This window comes from Rhinolophus sinicus, linkage group LG09 (assembly GCF_036562045.2).
Source record: "Rhinolophus sinicus isolate RSC01 linkage group LG09, ASM3656204v1, whole genome shotgun sequence".
Lineage (NCBI taxonomy): Eukaryota > Metazoa > Chordata > Mammalia > Chiroptera > Rhinolophidae > Rhinolophus > Rhinolophus sinicus.
The window spans coordinates 55,114,246-55,134,399 of record NC_133758.1 but is presented as its reverse complement, the minus strand read 5'-3'; the positions used below and the strand labels follow the sequence as shown (position 1 = coordinate 55,134,399).

General features: G+C 36.6%; 1 protein-coding gene across 11 annotated transcripts in view; it reads right to left on the bottom strand.

The window, feature by feature from the left end:
* LDLRAD4 (low density lipoprotein receptor class A domain containing 4) overlaps positions 1-20,154 on the bottom strand; it is a 606,571-nt gene that overhangs the window by 282,933 nt on the left and 303,484 nt on the right. For all 11 annotated transcript variants that reach the window (XM_074340417.1, XM_074340421.1, XM_074340425.1 and 8 more), the window contains one exon: positions 1,571-1,711. In XM_074340417.1, coding sequence (XP_074196518.1) covers positions 1,571-1,711 — 141 coding nt within the window. The remainder of the gene's footprint in view (positions 1-1,570; positions 1,712-20,154) is intronic.

Sequence of the window (20,154 nt, the reverse complement as noted above, 5' to 3'; positions counted from 1 at the left end):
AGTCCTGATAGTCTCTCCATAGCTTATCATATATGTGCTTGCTGTTACTCAAGTCTAGAGAAAAACAACAAGAAAAATCAAGAAATTGGCTTTACATTGCCCTTCTTATTCTAAGACTCCTTGGCTTGAGTTTAGCTGACCTACATCAATGGCTTAGTATCAGCAAGACTCTGTTCTAATTGCTTTATGTGGACCATCCCACTTAATCCTCATGACAGCCATTCTCATGACTCATTGTGCAGATGAGGCCACAGAGCTGCCCGACTGTTGGGTAAGTACCAGGTGCAGCAATCCAGCTCAGAGCAGACAGGACAATCACTTTGTGGACCCCTTCCCTGAGCCCAGGCAAGCCACATTATGCAAATTACAGTACTGACAATCGCAAAGGCTATTACACAAAACATCACCAGAGGAAACAAATGGACCAAATACCAAGAAGCACACACATAACCTTAAATTGTATTTTGAAAGTATAGACATGGGATTCTAAGAAGACTCAGTGTTAAGAAAATGCAAACTGACACAACAGAAAAGCTTGAATTTAGCAAGCATAAAGAGCAAGCTTAAACTTTACGAGGCACTGTCATTTTCTGAGTTTCCCCCAATATGAAAAATACAGTAAAAATAGAGAAAATTGTTTCTTTTTTAAAAAAACTCCACATTTCACATTACAGTATCAGTATTTATGTAGTCTAATTTTCATAACAAAAATGTACAGAGCTGTAAATAAAAACAAATATAACCCCTCAAAATCATGTCAGTAACACTGGGGAGATAAGTTGAACGTTTCATGAAATGATCTCAGTAAGAAGACCCCATGAAGAGGGTCAGTACTACAAACATTCCTCCAGAGCGTGCTACTGCAAAATCATTCTGTCATCCTCAACCCACTTCACTTAGCCCAAGGAAACACAGGAAACAATAAGCCATTCTCCCAAAGAGAAGTTCAGCAGTGCTTCAAAGCTGCCTTCTCTCTCCTTCCTCTTCATAAAAATCATGAGATCAAAAATCAGTGAACTTCAAACTATTAATTTCACCTTTTCAGGTTCAAGAATTTCTCGGCCTTGGGATTCACAAATGTAAACACCTCACTTAAGTTCTTTTCCATCCAGCAGCAACTAGAAAAACACATGATCAGAACCTTTTTAAAAAGACCAATATAAATCTGTTTTCTTATTTTAATTACATGATTATGGCCTGTCCACATATCTTTCTTTGCTTATTTAAAATTATTTGAAAATTGTTTCAAATTACTCTTTAAAAATTCTACAAAATTGGTAGGAAGAATACTAAATCAATATGTTATTTCTTGGAATCCAGTAAATGCTTCTGGGCAGCAAAATCCTATTCCGAAACATAGTGTCACTGGACATCTCTGAAAATAGAATAAATTTCCCACTTTTAGACACACCATTTTTCTATCCTAAAAGAAGAAAACATTCCCTTTGTGAAAATGTAGATCTTGCCCCCCAAAACAACATCTTTCCCTTTTCCACCAGGACCCTACCTCCTAACCATTTCAAAAACATAATCAAACCTAATGATGCCAAGGTGAGTAGGAGGGACTTACAGTTGAAGATGCCTGGAGGTGGATGTTCAGTCACCAGGAGACAGTTTTCTTCATCACTGTTGTCTCCACAGTCGTTCTGTTGGTTACAGACCAGTGAACCAAGATACAAGCATTTACCGCTGGTGCAGGTGAATTTGCACTCTGAAAAAGTACAATATAAAGCATGAAGTAGTCAATGCAAACTTGATGCTCTTGAGTTGTTTTTTGCATTCTGTGACTGTTTGGGAACTCAAGTCTATTTGGAGATCCCAGGAAACTGATCTTAGAGAAGGACTATCTTGGGAAGGACCTTCCTTCTATGAAATACACAGGATAGTGCCCCAGGGGCACTCTGGGGCCTGCCATACACTACTCACCCCACTTCTATAACCCACAAAATGAGTATCACAGGTGCTTCTTTCCATGACCTGCCCAGCAAAAGTCACAGCTATGAGGCTCTCATTTAGCTGGAAAAACATCCATGAGTCCCATGCCTCCAAGGATGAATTTGCTTATGCAGCAGCAACTGGGGCTACAGCAGAATTTGGAAGTTCAGGCTTGCTAAAAGGAGACACATACATTTTACTTCCAACTTTTCACTAGATGTTGTGAAGTTTGAACAAAATATTTAAACTCTCTAGTGTTCATGCCTAAGAAAACCCAGGTTTAATACCAGGTAGGAGTAGCGTTGACTTTATAATGTAAAATATGGGAAAACAATGTGAGCTCTCTGTTCAGAAGCATTTATGCCAAAAACTATGTGGAGTGACTTAAAGAATAGGATGGAGCCCAACCCAGATCCCTGTAGGTCACATCGAACATGTATCTCTAAGTTTATACAAAGCAATATTTGAAAATGGAATTTACTTTTATAAGACTTTAAAATAAATTTGCAAACTTAACACATTACTATCAATTTAAGCAATTAAGGATAAAGGAAGTGACACAATTACATAGACATGGGCACATAAATGTGTATGTGTATCACCTTGCATTCTGTGAGCTTTTTACTAGGAGTACCCACAGAAGCTAGCAGGATTCACATACGACATATGAGTATGTTCTACTCAGTGGCAGACAGTAGAAAAAAACTCAGGAAAAGCATCTCAGGACACCCATTGACACAGACTATCACAGCTTCTTCATTTCTCTTCAATTTTGTCTGTCTAGAATATGAGTGGCAGGCTTGGATCAAGTCCAGGGTCTTTTCAACTCTAAAATTCTGTTATTCAAATAAAAGACTGGGCATCAGAACACCAAGGCCTCCTCCAGCTACGCTAAGGACACATGGGGCTGCAAAGAGAATAACCCTTTACCTGCTGTAAAGAGACAGAACTTAAATCCTCAAAAGTATTTATTTCTGTGACCCAGTATGAAAGGGATCTTATAATTCTCCATTTGTTCACATTCTCTTAAAAGAATATAGAGATGCCTACCACAGATCCTGACCTAGTTTAGAATAACATGTGAACACAGCCCAAATGTACAACCACAAGTTCGTTGCTGGCTAGGTTAAAAAAATCTGTGTGCTGGGTATGATCCAGGCCATGTGGTAGGAGCGTTGTTGAAACCAAACTCTCTCTTCCTGTAAGGTAGAAAGATTAAAATCCAGCTGTTTGAGATCACATTTATGAAGCAACTTTTTTTTTTAACTTAATTTAATGGGGAAAAAAGGATGTCAAGGAAAGAATTTATCTTTCTTTCCAAAAGAAATATTGGAGTTTGAATTAATACCAAACATGAAAAGGCTGTTAAGCCAAAAACAGGTACTCTTAATGTTGCAATGTTGATCAGAAAAGAGGGAATACTAACCTATTGGAATCAAACTCCAACTAAAATATTAACCATTGCTGTGGTTTGAAAGGATCTCAGGTTAGACTACCATGTTGAAGTTCGTGTGGTACTTTAAGCCACAGGGAAATGAAACCACATCCACACACTACTCATTTCAACTTGTTCAAGGGAGACTCAGACTAGAGGAACAAAATATTTTCAAGGAAATTAATTATGTGATTAATTCATTCACATAAACAGTATTTTAGCCCCTTCTTTGTTATGTGCCAGGTATTGAGACATGGAAACACAAAGATGAAAGAGCAAGCCATCTTCAAAGGGCTTACAATATGATTTTTTAAATCTATGAACAGTGACTAATATATTTGCTACCTCCTTCCAAGGACATAGTTTCCTTCTTTATATCCTTCACATCTTGAATGCTCCCTGGCAGATAATAGGCACTTGGTGAATCACATATTTATTGAACAAATTAATGATCTAATCTAAGCCTGGTAAAAACTCTGTGAAATAATTATGGTAGGCATTATTCCCATTTTATGAGGAAATTACGACTCAGAGATTAAGTAACTTGCCCATAAATACACTGCTAATAAATGGCAAAATCCAGATGAGTGTCCAAATTCTCTAACTCTCACCTCAGGGCTCTCCCCATTGTTGCCTCTCAATTTCCAAATCCGCTTTCATGAATGTGTAAGACTGATTTGCAATGAGGATGCCCATTAATGTAGCAAAGTTCTCAAAATAGTTTTTTTCATACGTAGGCGTAACATAACTCAGGACACATTAACAAGGCTTATGCCACTGATTTGCTCAGAAAGCTCTTACTTCTTAAACAACGGAAATATCAACATCAACCCATTGAATCTCAAATTCCTAAAATCTAAATCTTCTCAACTATGAATCATTAGCTGAATATCAAACTAAAGGTCTCTCCATCACATGGCCACTTGAATCAAAACTATTAGATTGAAATTTTGAATCTATCAACTTCTTGAGGTGATATAGAAACTAGAAAATTGCTATAACTGCTATAATGCTATAAAGTGTTAAAGATTAATGCTAAAGCTGGAGTGAAATTTTAGACTAGAATAAAATATCTGTCCAAGTTAAAATAACGGTGCTGATTGAGGCAGGCTTCCAACTCTATCCTGACTCACCCTGCAAAGCCATCTCCCCCACACTTTGCTATCCAAAAGCCCAGTACATTCAGACCTTTGGGGGTGGTCCTCTAATAACTAGCTTATTGTGATATTTCAAACAAAGAACCCTACCGGGTCTGTGTCTGCATACTGGAATCACCTGACCATCTTTCAACACTACTTACACCTGAGCTCCACCACACTGCTCTCACTAGCCTTATGCCTGGGCAGTGGGGGTTTCTACATATCCTTAGAATGATACTGATGGGTGGCTAAGATGGAGAACCAATGCCTAGTAAGAAGTAGATAACTCTCACTTATATTAAGCCCTCTCTTTAGCTAATAGTGTATTATTGTAATGTTTAGCTGGTATTTGTTAATTTACTAAAAAACCCAAAAAACAAAACAACAACAAAAAACACACACACTAAAACATAATCTCTTAAAATAGGCCAAAAAATGGTGATGAAAGGAGAACTGACTCTGGGTGGTGAACACACAATGTATACAGATGATGTACAATGGAAATGCATACTTGAAACCCATGTAATTTTACTAACCAACGCCACCCCAACAAATTTAATTTTTTTTTTAAAAGGGCCAGGTATTTTGATGATTCCTCTGTATATAGGGACTGGTTGTTACAGCTCTGTACTATCAACTGGATATTTCAGAAACTTTGAGACCCCAAAGCTACATTTTGATACACTAGAACCAGAAAACGTTCTCAATGAAATAAAACTCAAGTCAGAGAAAGACGACAGAAGAATAACAAAATGTTTTGCTATATTTCGTCCATTATTTGTGGAACTTGAGTATTTCTGAGCCAGAAGCTGAAGGAAATCAAATATTTTTAAACATTGGAAACATTTTGGCTACAAATTCAATGTATAATATTGGAATGGAATACAGAACGAACAATTCAGGACCCAGTTTTTCCTTCAACAGCTATAGATTTAATTTTTAAAATTATAATATTTAAATAACTCCTCTTCGTTAAATTCAGGACTTTAACAATGAAGAAGATGGCATTCCTGTCATATTTTTATGTGATTTCTTATGAAACAATTTCTAGAATCAGCAATATATTTTAGAATCACTTTATATATTCATAGTAATAAAGAATTTTCTCCAAATTTGGGGTCTTTAATTTCTCTACAATCCTACATAAAGCTTCTGACACATTTCAGTGACTTTGAATTATCACAGATTCATAAAATTCTAATGCTGAGAGGGCCCTAGAGACACAGTGGTCCATCCTCTCATGTCACAGATGAGGAAATAGTCCAGAGGGAATTCCTGACTTACCCAAAGTCAGAAGACAAATTCTCTATAATGGAACATAAAACCCAAGATTTCTACCAAATTGGGAGAAAAAAAACTTTTTGTACTGAATGTCATTCTAATTATGTACAAACCAATATTAACTAGCTGGAGTATATAGTGTGAGAGAGAAAGGAAAGTAATGATTAAGAATAAGAAAATTTCCTAATATTTTGTTACCCTTTTTTTAAAAAAAGCAATTTTAAGAGTCCTAAAACCAGGAAAAATGGAATATCCTGGGATGTTCTATGAATTCCAAACTTTTATACAAAATGCTATGCTAAAAAATTTTTTTAAGAACCAGTAGCTTAACAATTTGAATATTCTAAACCTAAACTTAGACAGGATTCTAAAACATTCTATAAATGTTCAATCTTGACTTCCAGGAGAACAAATCTGCATCCCAGAGACCAAAGGTAACCCACTTGGTAAAGTCAACATTTTATTAGTTAAAAGGCAATAAAAAGTACTTGAAAGTTGCTAAGAGAGTAGATCTTAAATGTTTCTCTCTCTCTATCTGTCTCATTTTCTCTCTCTCTCTCTCTCTCATATACACACACACACACACACACACACACACACACACACAAATAGTAATTAGGTGATGTGATGAGGGTTTTAGCTAACGCTATGGTGGTGGTCATCATTCTGCAATATGTAAGTGTACAGTATCCAATCAACACGTACCCCTTAAACTTACACAATATTGTATGTTAATTATATCTCAATAAAACTGGGGGGGGGAGCAACAAAAAGTTGTTCGCAATTTTTCCTACACTCTTTTTAAAGCCCTAGTTTTCACAGATATGATCTCAATCCCAAAATAAAGACCTATACAGAGTATTACATCACAACTGTAAAATCAGTCTTTTTTGTGAATTGGCAAAGTAGTCTGCCATAGCTATTTCTGTTAAAATTCATACAGCAACATTGACTCATTCAGCTCACACTTCTATCATTCACAAACCTGAGAACTGAGATTTTGGCTCCAACATTTCTGACATTAAAATCTAGAACCTGCTGTCAGTAATGGGGGCCTTCATAATGTACTCACATTGTGACTAGCAAAGAGATAAAACTTAGCCATTAATAACCTGTATGTGAAGAATTAATAGGTATCTAAAATTAAGATAAATAATTTATTATAACCAATGTAAGTTTACATTTCCTAGTGTAGAGATGAAAATAATATTTTTATTGATTTATGTATACATTGCCTATTCACCTGCAAGGTACAAGTTTATCTATCATAAAAGTAAAATTCAAAAAAAAATGGAAAACAGTGATTAAAAGATAAAAACCCATGAATTTAGAAATGCAGGGGAAAAGAGAAAAACTTTGTGACTAAAGAGAGCTCTAGTAATTGGTCACTAAACTGAACTCCAAGCACAGAGACAAGGAAACCAGAGACATGGTGGTGAGCCCTCACTCGCCCATAGTAGTAGGCATCCCAGTTAATCAGGAACAGACTTTCTCCTGCTTCTAGGAATTAAGAGGATCTGTCCCTCTTTTTATTAAAGGGTGCTGTACAATAACATGGAGGCTATCTGAAATACCAATTTTATCAAAAAAAGAAAAGGGCTCCCCATACTATTTCATATCAGGCTTCAGTGAGGTTGGAATGCTAGTTTCTATAAAGGAAGCCAGAATTACAGTGTTCAGGAAGTAGTGATTTAGCAAATTATGAAGATAAAAGTTTTGAGAATCTTCAGAAGTGAAAAATTAATCCTTAGGGCTATTCATCTCAAATGTCAGCTTTTGACAACACACGAATGGCATAAGGATGATATATGCACATTATCTTACAAAATTTTCAGTGCAAGAAATATATTTTGAGTAACCTGTAAAAGACTTAATATCTCACATAATGTCAACGTTTATCTCCTTGGAAATCTGAGGAACAAACTACACCAGTTGTGTGTGCTCCATCTAACATCACATGGCAATCTGCATGGCATGCCAAGAGTTAAAGATTGAATCACTAATGAAGCTCTCACCTCACACAAAGAGGAGGCTGACTTTCCTGGTCTTATGTAAATTTGGAACAAAGGGGTATTTAATTTGAAGGTTTATATTCTGTGTAATGAATTAACTTACCCATAAGTATGTAATGAAAGTCTTATCTTATGTGGTGCTACTAAAACTATAGTTGTCCTTCAGAAAGATGAATCTGACATGATAAAAGGATATTTTCTCATATAATAAGATTAACATACTGTGTTTCCCCGAAAATAAGACTTGGATGGACAATCAGCTCCAATGAGTCTTTTGGAACAAAAATTAATATAGGACCCAGTCTTATATTATATTAAATAAGACCCGGTCTTATGTTATAGTAAAATAAGACCAGTCTTATATTAATTTTTGCTCCACAAGACGCGTTAGAGCTGATTGTCCTACTAGGTCTTATTTTTGGGAAAACACAGTAGAAGAGCATCCCATCAAATATAGTAACAAAAACTCAATCCATTTTATGATATGGATTATTGCTCTCATTATGGTGCTGAAAAGATTTTAATGTGTCTGAAATTCTCTGAAAACCGTAAGTGAAAAATGTGCTGTTAGAAGTCCCAGGTACTTTAGACTTTAGACTTCTGGTGCTAAATTTACCCTTTAGAGCAGCTTTTAAAAACTACCCAACTTTCATCAAAACATCATCAGGTATTTGAAAAGTCAGTGAAAATCCTTTAGGACTTGAATTGGCAAATAGCACTGTTTCTTTTCTATGTAAAACCAATGAATGAATGAATTTTTTCTGTCTTTCTGTATATAAAATGTGAGGAGGTATTATCTCCTTAGAACAGTACTGAAAATAAGCAGGTAAGAAAACACCTTAAAACACTTTGAAGAACAAAAAAGGTATATCAATATATGCAATGCACATGGGAAATAGTTTGAAAGGAAGTTGATAAAACATAAACAGTGACTATGTCTCGGTGTTGGGGTCACTAGTAATTTATACGCTTCTTGTGAATGTTATGTATGATTTTATATCAGGAAAAATATAAAGCCTCTTCTAAGGGGGAAAAAAATCTCTGTGAAAACCAAATGTTTGTAGAATTCTAAATCCATCACAATCCTAATGTGTTTTTTTTAATTACAGTTTATTAGGGTGACACTTGTTAGTAAAGTTACATAGATTTCAGGTGTACAATTCTGTATTACATCATCTATAAATCCCATTGTGTGTTCACCACCCAGAGTCAGTTCTCCTTCCATCACCATATATTTGATCCCCTTACCCTCATCTCCCACCCCCCCAACCCCCTTACCCTCTGGTAACCACTAAACTATTGTCTGTGTCTATGAGTTTTTGTTTCTCATTTGTTTGTCTTGTTCTTTTGTTGTTTTTGGTTTATATACAACATACCAGTGAAATCATATGGTTCTCTGCTTTTTCAGTCTGCCTTATTTCACTTAGCATTATAATACAATCCTAATTTTAAAGGCACCAATAAAGTACTAATTCCCAATGGCATCATCCAAACAGAAATCCAGACATACATCTCCAACCCCACAAGCATAAGCACTATTTCAATTACATTTCATTTCATGAAGAACACTGAGTCCCTGCCACTGGTGAAGCAGTAGTAGCAGTAGGGATACCAGTTGGCAGCATCTGCCTGAGTAGCTGCCTAAGGGGAGAGTGAAGGGAGAGGAGGTCTGCTATGGGTTCAGGCCAGTCCTGTGGAGCTTTGTGTGCCATGGGACAGAAAGTGGCTTTTACTCTAAGGCCTGAGCCCAAGGACTAATATACTCTGACATTTTTAAAAATATGTGAAAAAGGTGTGTGTGTGTGTGTGTGTGTGTGTGTGTGTGTTTGTGGGTGTGTACCAAGGTAACAGATTTATACTAAGGAAAAAAAACCCATGTGTCCAGCACACTGATCAAGATACAGAAAGGCACATGGAGGGGTGAGGGAATGTGCCCCCACCTGGGGTGTTCTAATTTTCATTTTAACAGAATGCCACTGTCTGCGATATGAAAATAAGACTCTAGGGCCAGGCATCCACTCAAGAAGAACCTCGTATGCCTTGCTGAGGACCATTAATGGCTCTCAACGTATAGGTTTTAAATAAGTGTATTTGAATGTAATGGTAACCCGGCAGTATCAAGCATTTAATATACATTCACGGAGATTAAACTTGCATAATCCTCTCATGACTGCTCCATTGGGTAAGCAGCATAAATCCCCAAAACTAAACAAGAGTTCTAAGTTATCTACTAATAAATGTTCTTTCCATAAGCATCTGAGGTACACAGGTTATAAGGACAAACCCCAACTGTCAAGACCAACATAAATGGATGCACAGGTATCTTATAGCACAAATCTGGGCCCCAAAGGGGGAACACAGGGGCGAAATTTCCATTTTCTTGTACACCTGGATAATTTCTTCAGATATATCTTCCATTACAATAATTATCCATTTAACTCTGTCTACTCTACTGCTAAATTCTTCATCAATTCTTAAATTTTCAAAGATTTTATTTTTCATTTTTTAAAGTGTATTTTATTTGTTACTATAATGTTTAATTTTATATGGCAACTTAGCTGGGCTATGGTGCCCAGTTTTTTGGTCAAAAACTAGTCTAGGTGTTGTAAAACATTTTTTACAAGTGATTGACATTTACAAGTTGACTGTATGCAAAGCATACTACCCTTGATAACGTGGTCTAATCAGTTGAAGATCCTAAGAGTAAAACTTTGTTTTCTGAAGAAGAAGGAATTCTACCTAAGACTGCAACATAGAAATCCTGCCTGAGTTTCTAGCTTGCCAACTTATTCGATAATATACAAACTTGGGAGCCTCCACAAGCATGTGAACCAATTCCTTAAAATAAATGTAGATAGGTAGAGTATTCAACTGATGAGACACATAGATGATAGACAGATAGATAGGTAGGTAGATAGATAGATAGATAGATAGATAGATAGATAGATAGATAGATAGACAGATAAATAGATGACAGTTAGAAATATATCTCTCTCCATATTGATAGATAGGTATATTAGATATCTAGATATATATAGACAGATATATGGATAGATAGGTATATATGATGTGTTTGTGTTTGTGGATAGGTGGATCCCATTGGTTCTGTTTCTTCAGAGAACACTAATTGACACAATTATCAAATGTCTGGACATTTCTATGGTTTCTTTTTACTTTTTTCTTTTGTAAATTATTTATTTTTAAATTACAGTTGACATATATTAGTTTTAGGTGTGCAACACAGTGATTAGACATTTATATAACTTACGAAGTGATCACCCCAATAAGTCTAGTATGCATCTGACACCATACATTGTATTACAACATTATTGACTATATTCCCTGTTTTACTTTACATTCCCATGACTGTTTATAAATGGCAACTTGTACATCTTACTCCCTTCACATTTTTCACCGATCCCCTAACCCCCTCCCATCGAGTAACCATCAATTTCTTCTCTTTATGAGTTTGTTTCTATTTTGTTTATTTCGTTTTTTAGATTCCACGTATAAGTGAAATCATATGGTATTTGTCTTTCTCTGACTTATTTCACTTCGCATAACACACCCTCTAAGTCCATCCACGTTGTCACAAACGGAAGATTTCATTCAATTTTATGGCCGAGTAATAGTCCATTGTATACAAGGGCTGGCAATTAAGTTCATGAACTTGTTGCAATGATGTTGCTAACCTTTTATTATATATATATATATATATAATTCATTAGGCATTTGTACCAACGGGAGAAACAGTTAACCAAGTTTACTATTTGGAAGTGCTGAAAAGGCTGTGTGAAAAAGTTAGACGACCACAACTTTTCACAAACAATTCATGGCTCTTGCATCATGACAATGCACCAGCTGACATGGTACTGTCTGTGAGGGAGTTTTTAGCCAGTAAACAAATAACTGTATTGGAACACCCTCCCTACTCACCTGATCTGGTCCCTGATGACTTCTTTCTTTACCCGAACATACAGGAAATACTGAAAGGAAGACATTTTGATAACATTCAGGACATCAAAGGTAATACGATGACAGCTCTGATGGCCATTCCAGAAAAAGAGTTCCCAAATTGCTTTGAAGGGTGGACTAGGCACTGGCTTCGACTCATAGCTTCCCAAGGGGTGTACTTCAAAGGTGATTGTAGTGATATTCAACAATGAGGTATGTAGCACTTTTTCTAGGATGAGTTCACAAACTTAATTGTCCAATGTACATCTTCTTTATCTATTCATCTATCATGGATACTTAGGTTGCTTCCATATCTTGGCGTGGGTTTATTTTTGGGCTTTCTATTCTGTTCCATTGATCTTTGTTTCTGTTTTCAAGCCAGTGCCATGCTGTTTTGATTACTATAGCCTTCCAGTATAGTTTGATATCAGGTAATGTGAAACCTCCAACTTTGTTCTTCTTTCTCAAGATTGCTTCAGCTATTAAGGGTCTTTTATGGTTCCATATAAAGTTTAGGATTATGTGTTTTAGTTCTGTAAATAATGCAATGAACATAGGGGTCTATATAGCTTTCGAATTAGAGTTCTGGTTATCGTTAGATAAACATCCAGAAGTGGCATTGCTGGGTCATATGGTATTTCTATTTTTAATTTTTTGAGCGACCTCCAAACTGTTTTCCATAGTGGTTGCACCAATTTACAATCCCTCTGGCAGTGTGCAAGGGTTCCCTTTTTCCAACATCCTCGCTAACACGTGCTGTTTGTTGATTTATTGATTATACCCATTGTGACAGTGTGAAGTGATAGATGACTGTAGTTTTCATTTGACTTTCCCTGATGATTAGTGATGGTCAGCATCTTTTCATATGTCTATTGGCCACATGTATATCTTCTTTGGAGAAATATCTGTTCAGGTCCTCTATCCATATTTTAATCACATTGGTTTTGGGGTTTTTTTATGTTAAGTTGTGTGAGTTCCTTATATATTTTGAAAGTTACCCCTTATCAGATGTATAACTAGCAAACATCTTTTCCTACTCAGTAGGTTGTTATTTCATTTTGTTGATGTTTTCCTTCATTGTGCAAAAACTCTTTGATGTAGTTTAATGTAGTCCCATGTTCATCTTTTCTTTTGTTTCCCTTGCCCAGGGAGACATATCAAAAAAAAAAAAAAAAAGAAAGAAAGAAAAAGAATTTTACTAAGAGTGATGTCAAAGAGATTATTGCCTAAGTTTTCTTCTAGGAGTCTTATAGTCTCAGGTCTTACATTGAAGTCTTTAATCCATTTTGAGTATATTCTTGTTCATGGTGTAAGAAAGTGACAGAGTTTCATTCTTTTGTATATATCTGTTCAGTTTTCCTAACACCATTTATTGAAGAGACTGTCTTTACACCATTGTATATTCGTGCCTCCTTTGTCATAGATTAATTGACCATATAGGTGTGGGTTTATTTTGGGGTTCTCTATTCTGTTCCATTGATCTATGTGTCTGTTTTTATGCCACGTACCATGCTGTTTTGATTACCACGGCCTTGTAGTATAGTTTGATATCAGGTAGCATGATGCCTCCAACTTTGTTCTTCTTTCACAAGATTGTTGTTGCTATTCAGGGTCTTTTGTGGTTCTATATAAATTTTAGGATTATTTGTTCTAGTTCTGTGAAAAATGTCATTTGTATTTTGATAGGGATTGCCATGAATCTAGATTCCTTTGGGTAGCATGAACATTTTGACAATATTAATTTTTCCTATCCATGAGCACGGTATATCCTTCCATTTATTTATGTCTTCTTCAATTTGTTTCTTCAGTGTCTTGTAGGTTTCTGAGTAAAGGTCCTTTAGCTCCTTGATTAAATTTATTCCTAGGTATTTTGTCATTTTTGATGCAACTGTAAATGGAATGGTTTTCTTAATTTCATTTTCTGATAGTCTGCTATTGGTGTATAAAAATGCAACACATTTTTTAATATTAATTTTGTGTCCTGCTACTTCACTGAATTATTAATTCTAATATTTTGTGTATGTGGAATATTTAGGGTTCTCTCTATATAGTATCATGTCATCTGCAAATAATGAGTTTTACTTCTTCCTTTCCAATTTAGATGCCTTTTCTTTCTTTCTTTCTTTTTTCTTTTTCTTTTCTTCTCTCTCTCTCTCTCTCTCTTTTTTTTTTTTTTTTTTTTTTTTTTGTCTGACTGCTGTGACTAGGACTTCCAATACTATGTTGAATAAAAGTAGTGAAAGTGGGCATCCTTGTCAAGTTCCTGATCTTCAAGAAAAAGCTTTCAGATTTTCACCAGTGGGTATGATGTTAGCTGTTGGTCATATACAACCTTTATTAGATTGAGGTAAGCTCCTTCTATCACCACTTTGCTGAGAGTTTTTATCATAAATGATGTTCAATATTGTCAAATGCTTTTTCTGCTTCTATTGTTATGGTCATATGATTTTTATCCTTTATTTTATTTATGTGGTGTATCACGTTAATTGATTCGTGTATACTGAACCAGCCTTGCATCCCAGTAATAAATCCAACTTGATTACGGTATATGATCTTTTTAATGAATTGCTGTATTCAGTTTGCTAATATTTGTTGAGGATTTTTGCATCTATATTCAGTAGGGATATTGGCCTGTAATTTTCTGTTTTTGTAGTGTCTTTGGTTTTCTTATGAGGATAATGAGGGCCTCGTAAAATGAGTTTATGAAACTTTCCTCCTCTTAAATTTTTTTGGAATAGTTTGAGAAGAATAGGTGTTAATTCTCTTTTGAATGTTTGGTAAAATTCACCTGTGAAGCCATCTGGTCCAGGATTTTTGTTTGCTGAGAGCTTGTTGATTACTGATTTGATTTCGTTAGTTGTAATCAGTCTGTTCAGATTTTCTGTTTCTTCTTGAGTCAGCCTTAGAAGATTGATGTTTCTAGGAATTTATCCATTTCTTCCACACTGTCCAATTTGTTGGTATATAATTGTTTGTAGTATTTTCTTATAATCCTTTGTACTCCTGTGGTATCAGCTGTCATTTCTCCTCTTTCATTTCTGATTTTATTTATTTAGGCCTACTCTCTTTTTTTCCTTGATGAGTCTGATTCAAGATTTACCAATTTTATCTTTTCAAAGAACCAGCTCTTAGTTTCATTGATCTTTTCCCTTATTTTTTAGACTTTATTATGCTTATTTCCACTCTGATCTTTATTTCCTTCCTTCTATTCACTTTGGGCTTTGTTCTTTTTCCAGTTCCTTCAGGTATAAGGTTATATATTGTTTGAAATTTATGTGGTTTCTTTAGGTGCCTGAATTTCTATAAATTTCCCTCTTAAAACTGCTTTAGCTATATCCCATAGATTTTGGGTCTTTGTGGTTTCATTTTCATTTGTCTCAAAGTATCTTTTGATTTCTTCCTTGATTTCATTAACTCATTAATTGTTTAGTAGCATGTTATTTAGTCTCCACATTTATGTGTTTTTCAGTTTTCTTCTTGTAATTGATTTCTAGCTTCATACCATTGTGAACAGAGAAGATGCTTGATATGACTTCAATTGCCTTAAATTTATTGATACTTGCTTTGTAACCTAAGATGTGGTCTATCTTGGAAAATGTTCCATGTGCACTTGAGAAAAATGTATATTCTATGATTTTAGGTGCAATGTCCTAAAAGAATCAATTCAGTCTATCTTATCTAATGTGTCATTTAAGGCCACTGTTTCCTTATTGATTTTCTGTTCTGTCAGGATGACCTGTCTATTAATGTCAATGGAGCGTTAAAGTTCTCTACTACAACTGTATTACTTCTGAACTCTCCCGTTATGTCTGTCAACATTTGCTTTATACGAGGTAAGAAAATTAAGTTCATGAACTCATCCTAGAAAAAGTGCTACATACCTCATTGCTGAATATCACTATGGTCACCTTTGAAGTACTCCCCTTGGGAAGCTATGCACCAATGCCAGTGCCTAATCCACCCTTCAAAGCAATTTTGGAACTCTTCCTGGAATGGCATTCAGAACTGTCATTGTATTACCCTTGATGTCCTGAATGTCATCAAAATGTCTTCCTTTCAAAATTTCCTTTATCTTCGGGTAAAGAAAGAAGTCATTGGGGGCCAGATCAGGTTAGTAGGGAGGGTGTTCCAATACAGTTATTTGTTTGCTGGCTAAAAACTCCCTCACAGACAGTGCCATGTGAGCTAGTGCATTGACGTGATGTAAGAGCCATGAATTGTTGGCAAAAAGTTCAGGTTTTTCACACAGCCTTTTCAGCACTTCCAAATAGTAAACTTCATTAACTGTTTGTCCAGTTGGTACAAATTCCTAATGAATAATCCCTCAGATATCAACAAAGGTTAGCAACATCATTGCAACACGTTCGTGAACTTAATTGTCACACCTCGTATATTTAGGTGCTCCTTCATTGAGTGCATAGGTGTTTACAAGAGTTTGTCCTTTTGTTGGTTTCATCCCTTTATCATTAAGAAACCTCCTTCTTTGTCTCTTGTTACAGCACGTGTTTTAAAATCTATTTTGTCTGATATAAGTATTGCTACTCTACCTTTTTTTTTCCATTCCATTTGCATGAAATATTTTTTTCCACTCCTTTACTTTCAGTCTGTGTGTTTCCTTCAATCTGAAGGAAGCATATGTATAAGTCTTGGATTTTATCCATTCAGCCACTTTTGACTGTTGCATTTGGTCCATTTACATTTATAGTCATTATTAATAGGTATATAGTTATTGCCATTGTATTAATTGTTTTCTAATTATTTTTGTAGTTCTTCTCTGTTCCTTATTCTCTTGCTTTCTTCTCTTGCATGTTGAGTACTGTCTATACTGTTGTTTGGATTCCTTTCTCTTTATTTCTTGTATATATCTTGTAGATTTGGGGTCTGTGGTTACCATGTGCTTCCAGTATACCAAGCTATGTTTATAGTAGTCTATTTTCAGTTGATGGTTACTTAAGTTCAACACATTTTAGAATCACTGCAATTTTTATTCACCCCCTCCACATCTATGCTTTTGTCATTATTTTTTACTTCTTTTGTGTGTGTTTGCATATATCCTTTAATTTATTATTGTAATTAAACATGATCTTCCTGCTTTTGCCTTTTAACCTTTGTACTAGCTTTATAGTCGGTTGATCCACGGCTTTTATCATGTGTTTGCCTTTTTCAGTGAGAATTTTTGTGTGTGTGTATTTTCTTCTTCATGTTTTTGATCTTTTCTTTTTTTTCTAAAGAAGTCCCTTTAACATTTCCTGTATAACAAAAATAAAATAATAATAATAATAATAATAACAATACTGGTTTGGTAGTGATGAACCCCTTTAGCTTTTTCTTCTCTGGGAAACTCTATCTCTCCTTTGATTCTAAATGATAACTTTGCTGGGTAAAGTAATCTTTGTTGTAGCTCCTTGCTTTTCATCACTTTGAATATTTCATGCCACTCCCTCTGGCATGCATAGTCCCTGTTAAGAAATCAACTGACAGTTTTATGGGAGCTCCCTTGTAGATAACTAACTGCTTTTCTCTTGTTAATTTAAAGATTCTCTCTTTGTCTTTAGCCTTTGTCATTTTAATTATGATATGCCTTGGTGTGGGCCTCTTTGGGTTCATCTTGTTTGAGACTCTCTGCTTCCTGGACTGTATGTCTATTTACTTCGTCAAATTAGAGAAGTTTTCTATAATTATTTTTTCAATAGGTTTTTAATCCTTTGTTCTCTCTTCTCCTTCTGGTACTCTTATGATGTGAATGTTGTTATGCTTAGTGTTGTCTCAGAGGTACCTTAACCTATCCTCATTTTTTTAAATTCTTTTTTTGTTTTTGCTGTCCCAATTGGTTGTTTTCCACTACCTTGTCTTACAAATTGCTAATTCAATCCTCTGCTTCATCTAATCTACTGTTGATTCCCTCTAATGTAGTCTTCATTTCAGTTATTATAGTCTTAATTTCTGACTGGTTCTTTTTTATGTTTTCTATCTCCACTTTTGTTTCCTACCTCTTTGTTGAAGTTCTCACTGAGTTCATCTATTCTTCCCCTAAGTAAATGGAGCATCATTACAACCAGTGATTTGGACTCGGCATCTGGCAGATTGCTTGTCTCCATTTCATTTAATTCTTTTTCTGGAGTTTTATCCTGTTCTTTCATGCCAATGTTTGTCTCCAAATTTTGGCTGACTCCCTGTATTTGTTTCTTTGTATTAGGTAGATCTGCTTGTCTCCCTGTCTTGGCAGAATGGCCTTATGTAGTAGATGTCTGTGGGACCCAGTGATGCAGTCTCCCTGGTTACCTGAGCCAAGTGTTCCAGGGGTGTCCTCTGTGTGGGTTGTGTGTGCCCTCCTGTTGTAGTTGAACCATGACTGCTATTAGAACATAAGTGGGTGGGATGGACCCTCAATCTGACTTGCTGTGAGGACTGGCTGTGACTACAATAGATGAGCTTTTGTACAGGGGCTGACCCCACAGCAGGATTCACTTTAGTGGGGCTCTGGTGCCTGCCGTGTCTGCTCTTTGGGTGCATCCTTTGTGGAGCTGGTTGGGTGGTGCTCTGGTATGGTCTGAACCTGGCCACTGGGTGTGTTATTTCTGGGGCCTCTTGGGAGGTCAGCTGCCATCTGTGCCCATCCCAGGGCCACCTGATAGGAGCCACAAAGCGATCTGTAGTTGGTTGCCACCTGTGCTAGGCTTGCAGGCACTTGAGAGAGGCTAGGCTGCACTCCAGGGTCAGCTGCCACTAGTTCCTAGCTTGGGGCTGCTTAGCAAGAAGTATGGGGCACTCCAAGGCCAGGTGCTACTTGTTTGGCATTTATGGACCTTTGAGAGATTTTAGGAAAGCCTGTAACGGGAGCTAAGAAAGGTCCCTGGTGTGGAGTAGCTGCTGGAAGAGATTCAAGCTGGATGTGTGAGTTGGGAGGGCAGGGTCTTGGGGAATCACCAGGGCAAGGGCAAAAGATGTTAGCCAAGTTAATGGAGAGCTCAGATTTAGTGCCTGCCCATGCCTGCTGGCTGGGTGGCATAAAGGCTTGACAAAAGAATAATGGCACCTGCGAACACTTCCTTCCCTGGAGAGAGCTGTCCTGACTCCAGCCCCTCCAGCCCTTGCCCTGAAGCTAGTCAATTCAGATCCTCTCCAATGTCCCTGGAGCTTTTCAAGCTGCTGCCCCTGCACTGAGGCTTCAAGAAAGTGAGTGTGTGAGTAAGTGAGTCTGTGACTAGGCCTTTAAGAGTAATGCCTGGGACTCCAGCAACCCTCCACCTCATTGAGCTGCAATCCCTACTGGTTTTGACAGCCAGATGTTATGGGGAGTTCTCTTGCCAGCAGAGGAGCCCAGTGTGGGGCTGGGACCCCTCGCTCCTCAGGGAGTATTTCTGCCACTGAGATATCTATCCTGTTTCTTAACCTCCACACCATGGGTATGGGATCTGCCTATTCTGTGTCTCCGCTCCTCCTATCAGTCTTGATGTGGCTTCTTCTTTATATCCTTAGTAATAGGAATTCTGTTCAGTTAGTCTTCAGGTGGTTCTCACTGATGGTTGTTCTGTCATTTAGTTGTAATTTTGATGTGGTCATGGGAGGAGGCAAGCACAGCATATACCTACTCTGCCATCTTGACCAGAAATCAAAAGGACAGCATCTGTCCTAACGTATTGCAACCTCTGGGCCTCAGGGCTCTTTTCCTCCAAGCTAGTCAATCATTCACTAATTCATTTATTCATTCAAGAGTCCTGCACTTCTCTGGGCTAAGAGCATGGCCACAGGCACCAAGGGGAGAAGTAGACACTCCATTGCCCTGAGACTTAGGAAAATGGCTTCTCTTACAGCTCTTAAATTAAAGATTGTGTTTATCTTCAGGCAAGAATCTTAACCCCTAGATTCCCTACTAGTAAAAGACATGCCTGGGTTATACCAGTTTAGAATCTTTCCTCTGAACAGCATAGGTGTTTCCTTTGAAGTTTCAGGGTCTTCAGCAGGAGATGGGAGTGGGAGTGACATCAGTAAAAGAATCCTGACAGGTCTGCTAAGATCTGCATACAGATTAGATTTCCTATGAGATTTCACTGAAAAAAGGCATTCTCCAGCTAAAAGTTTTGATAGCCAATGAATGGCTTACATTTAAACAAATTATTTTACTTCTTACAATCCATGATTCTATAAAATTTGAAGAAATTTTAATGAATTAAATCCTCCTTTAGCACTTTGGTATTATACTTCTGATGCCTGCTCTTGGTTATTCTAATGATTATCCAAAAGACAGGTGATTTTTCAAATTTCTGAATTCTGGATGTTTTAATGCATACTGATTCTCAACACCACCTCCATGGGATCTTTTACGTCAGCTATAGAACTGGGCTGTAACTTCCCTATCTTTAAAATAAATATGCCCTTGGCTCCATTCTCCAGTTCT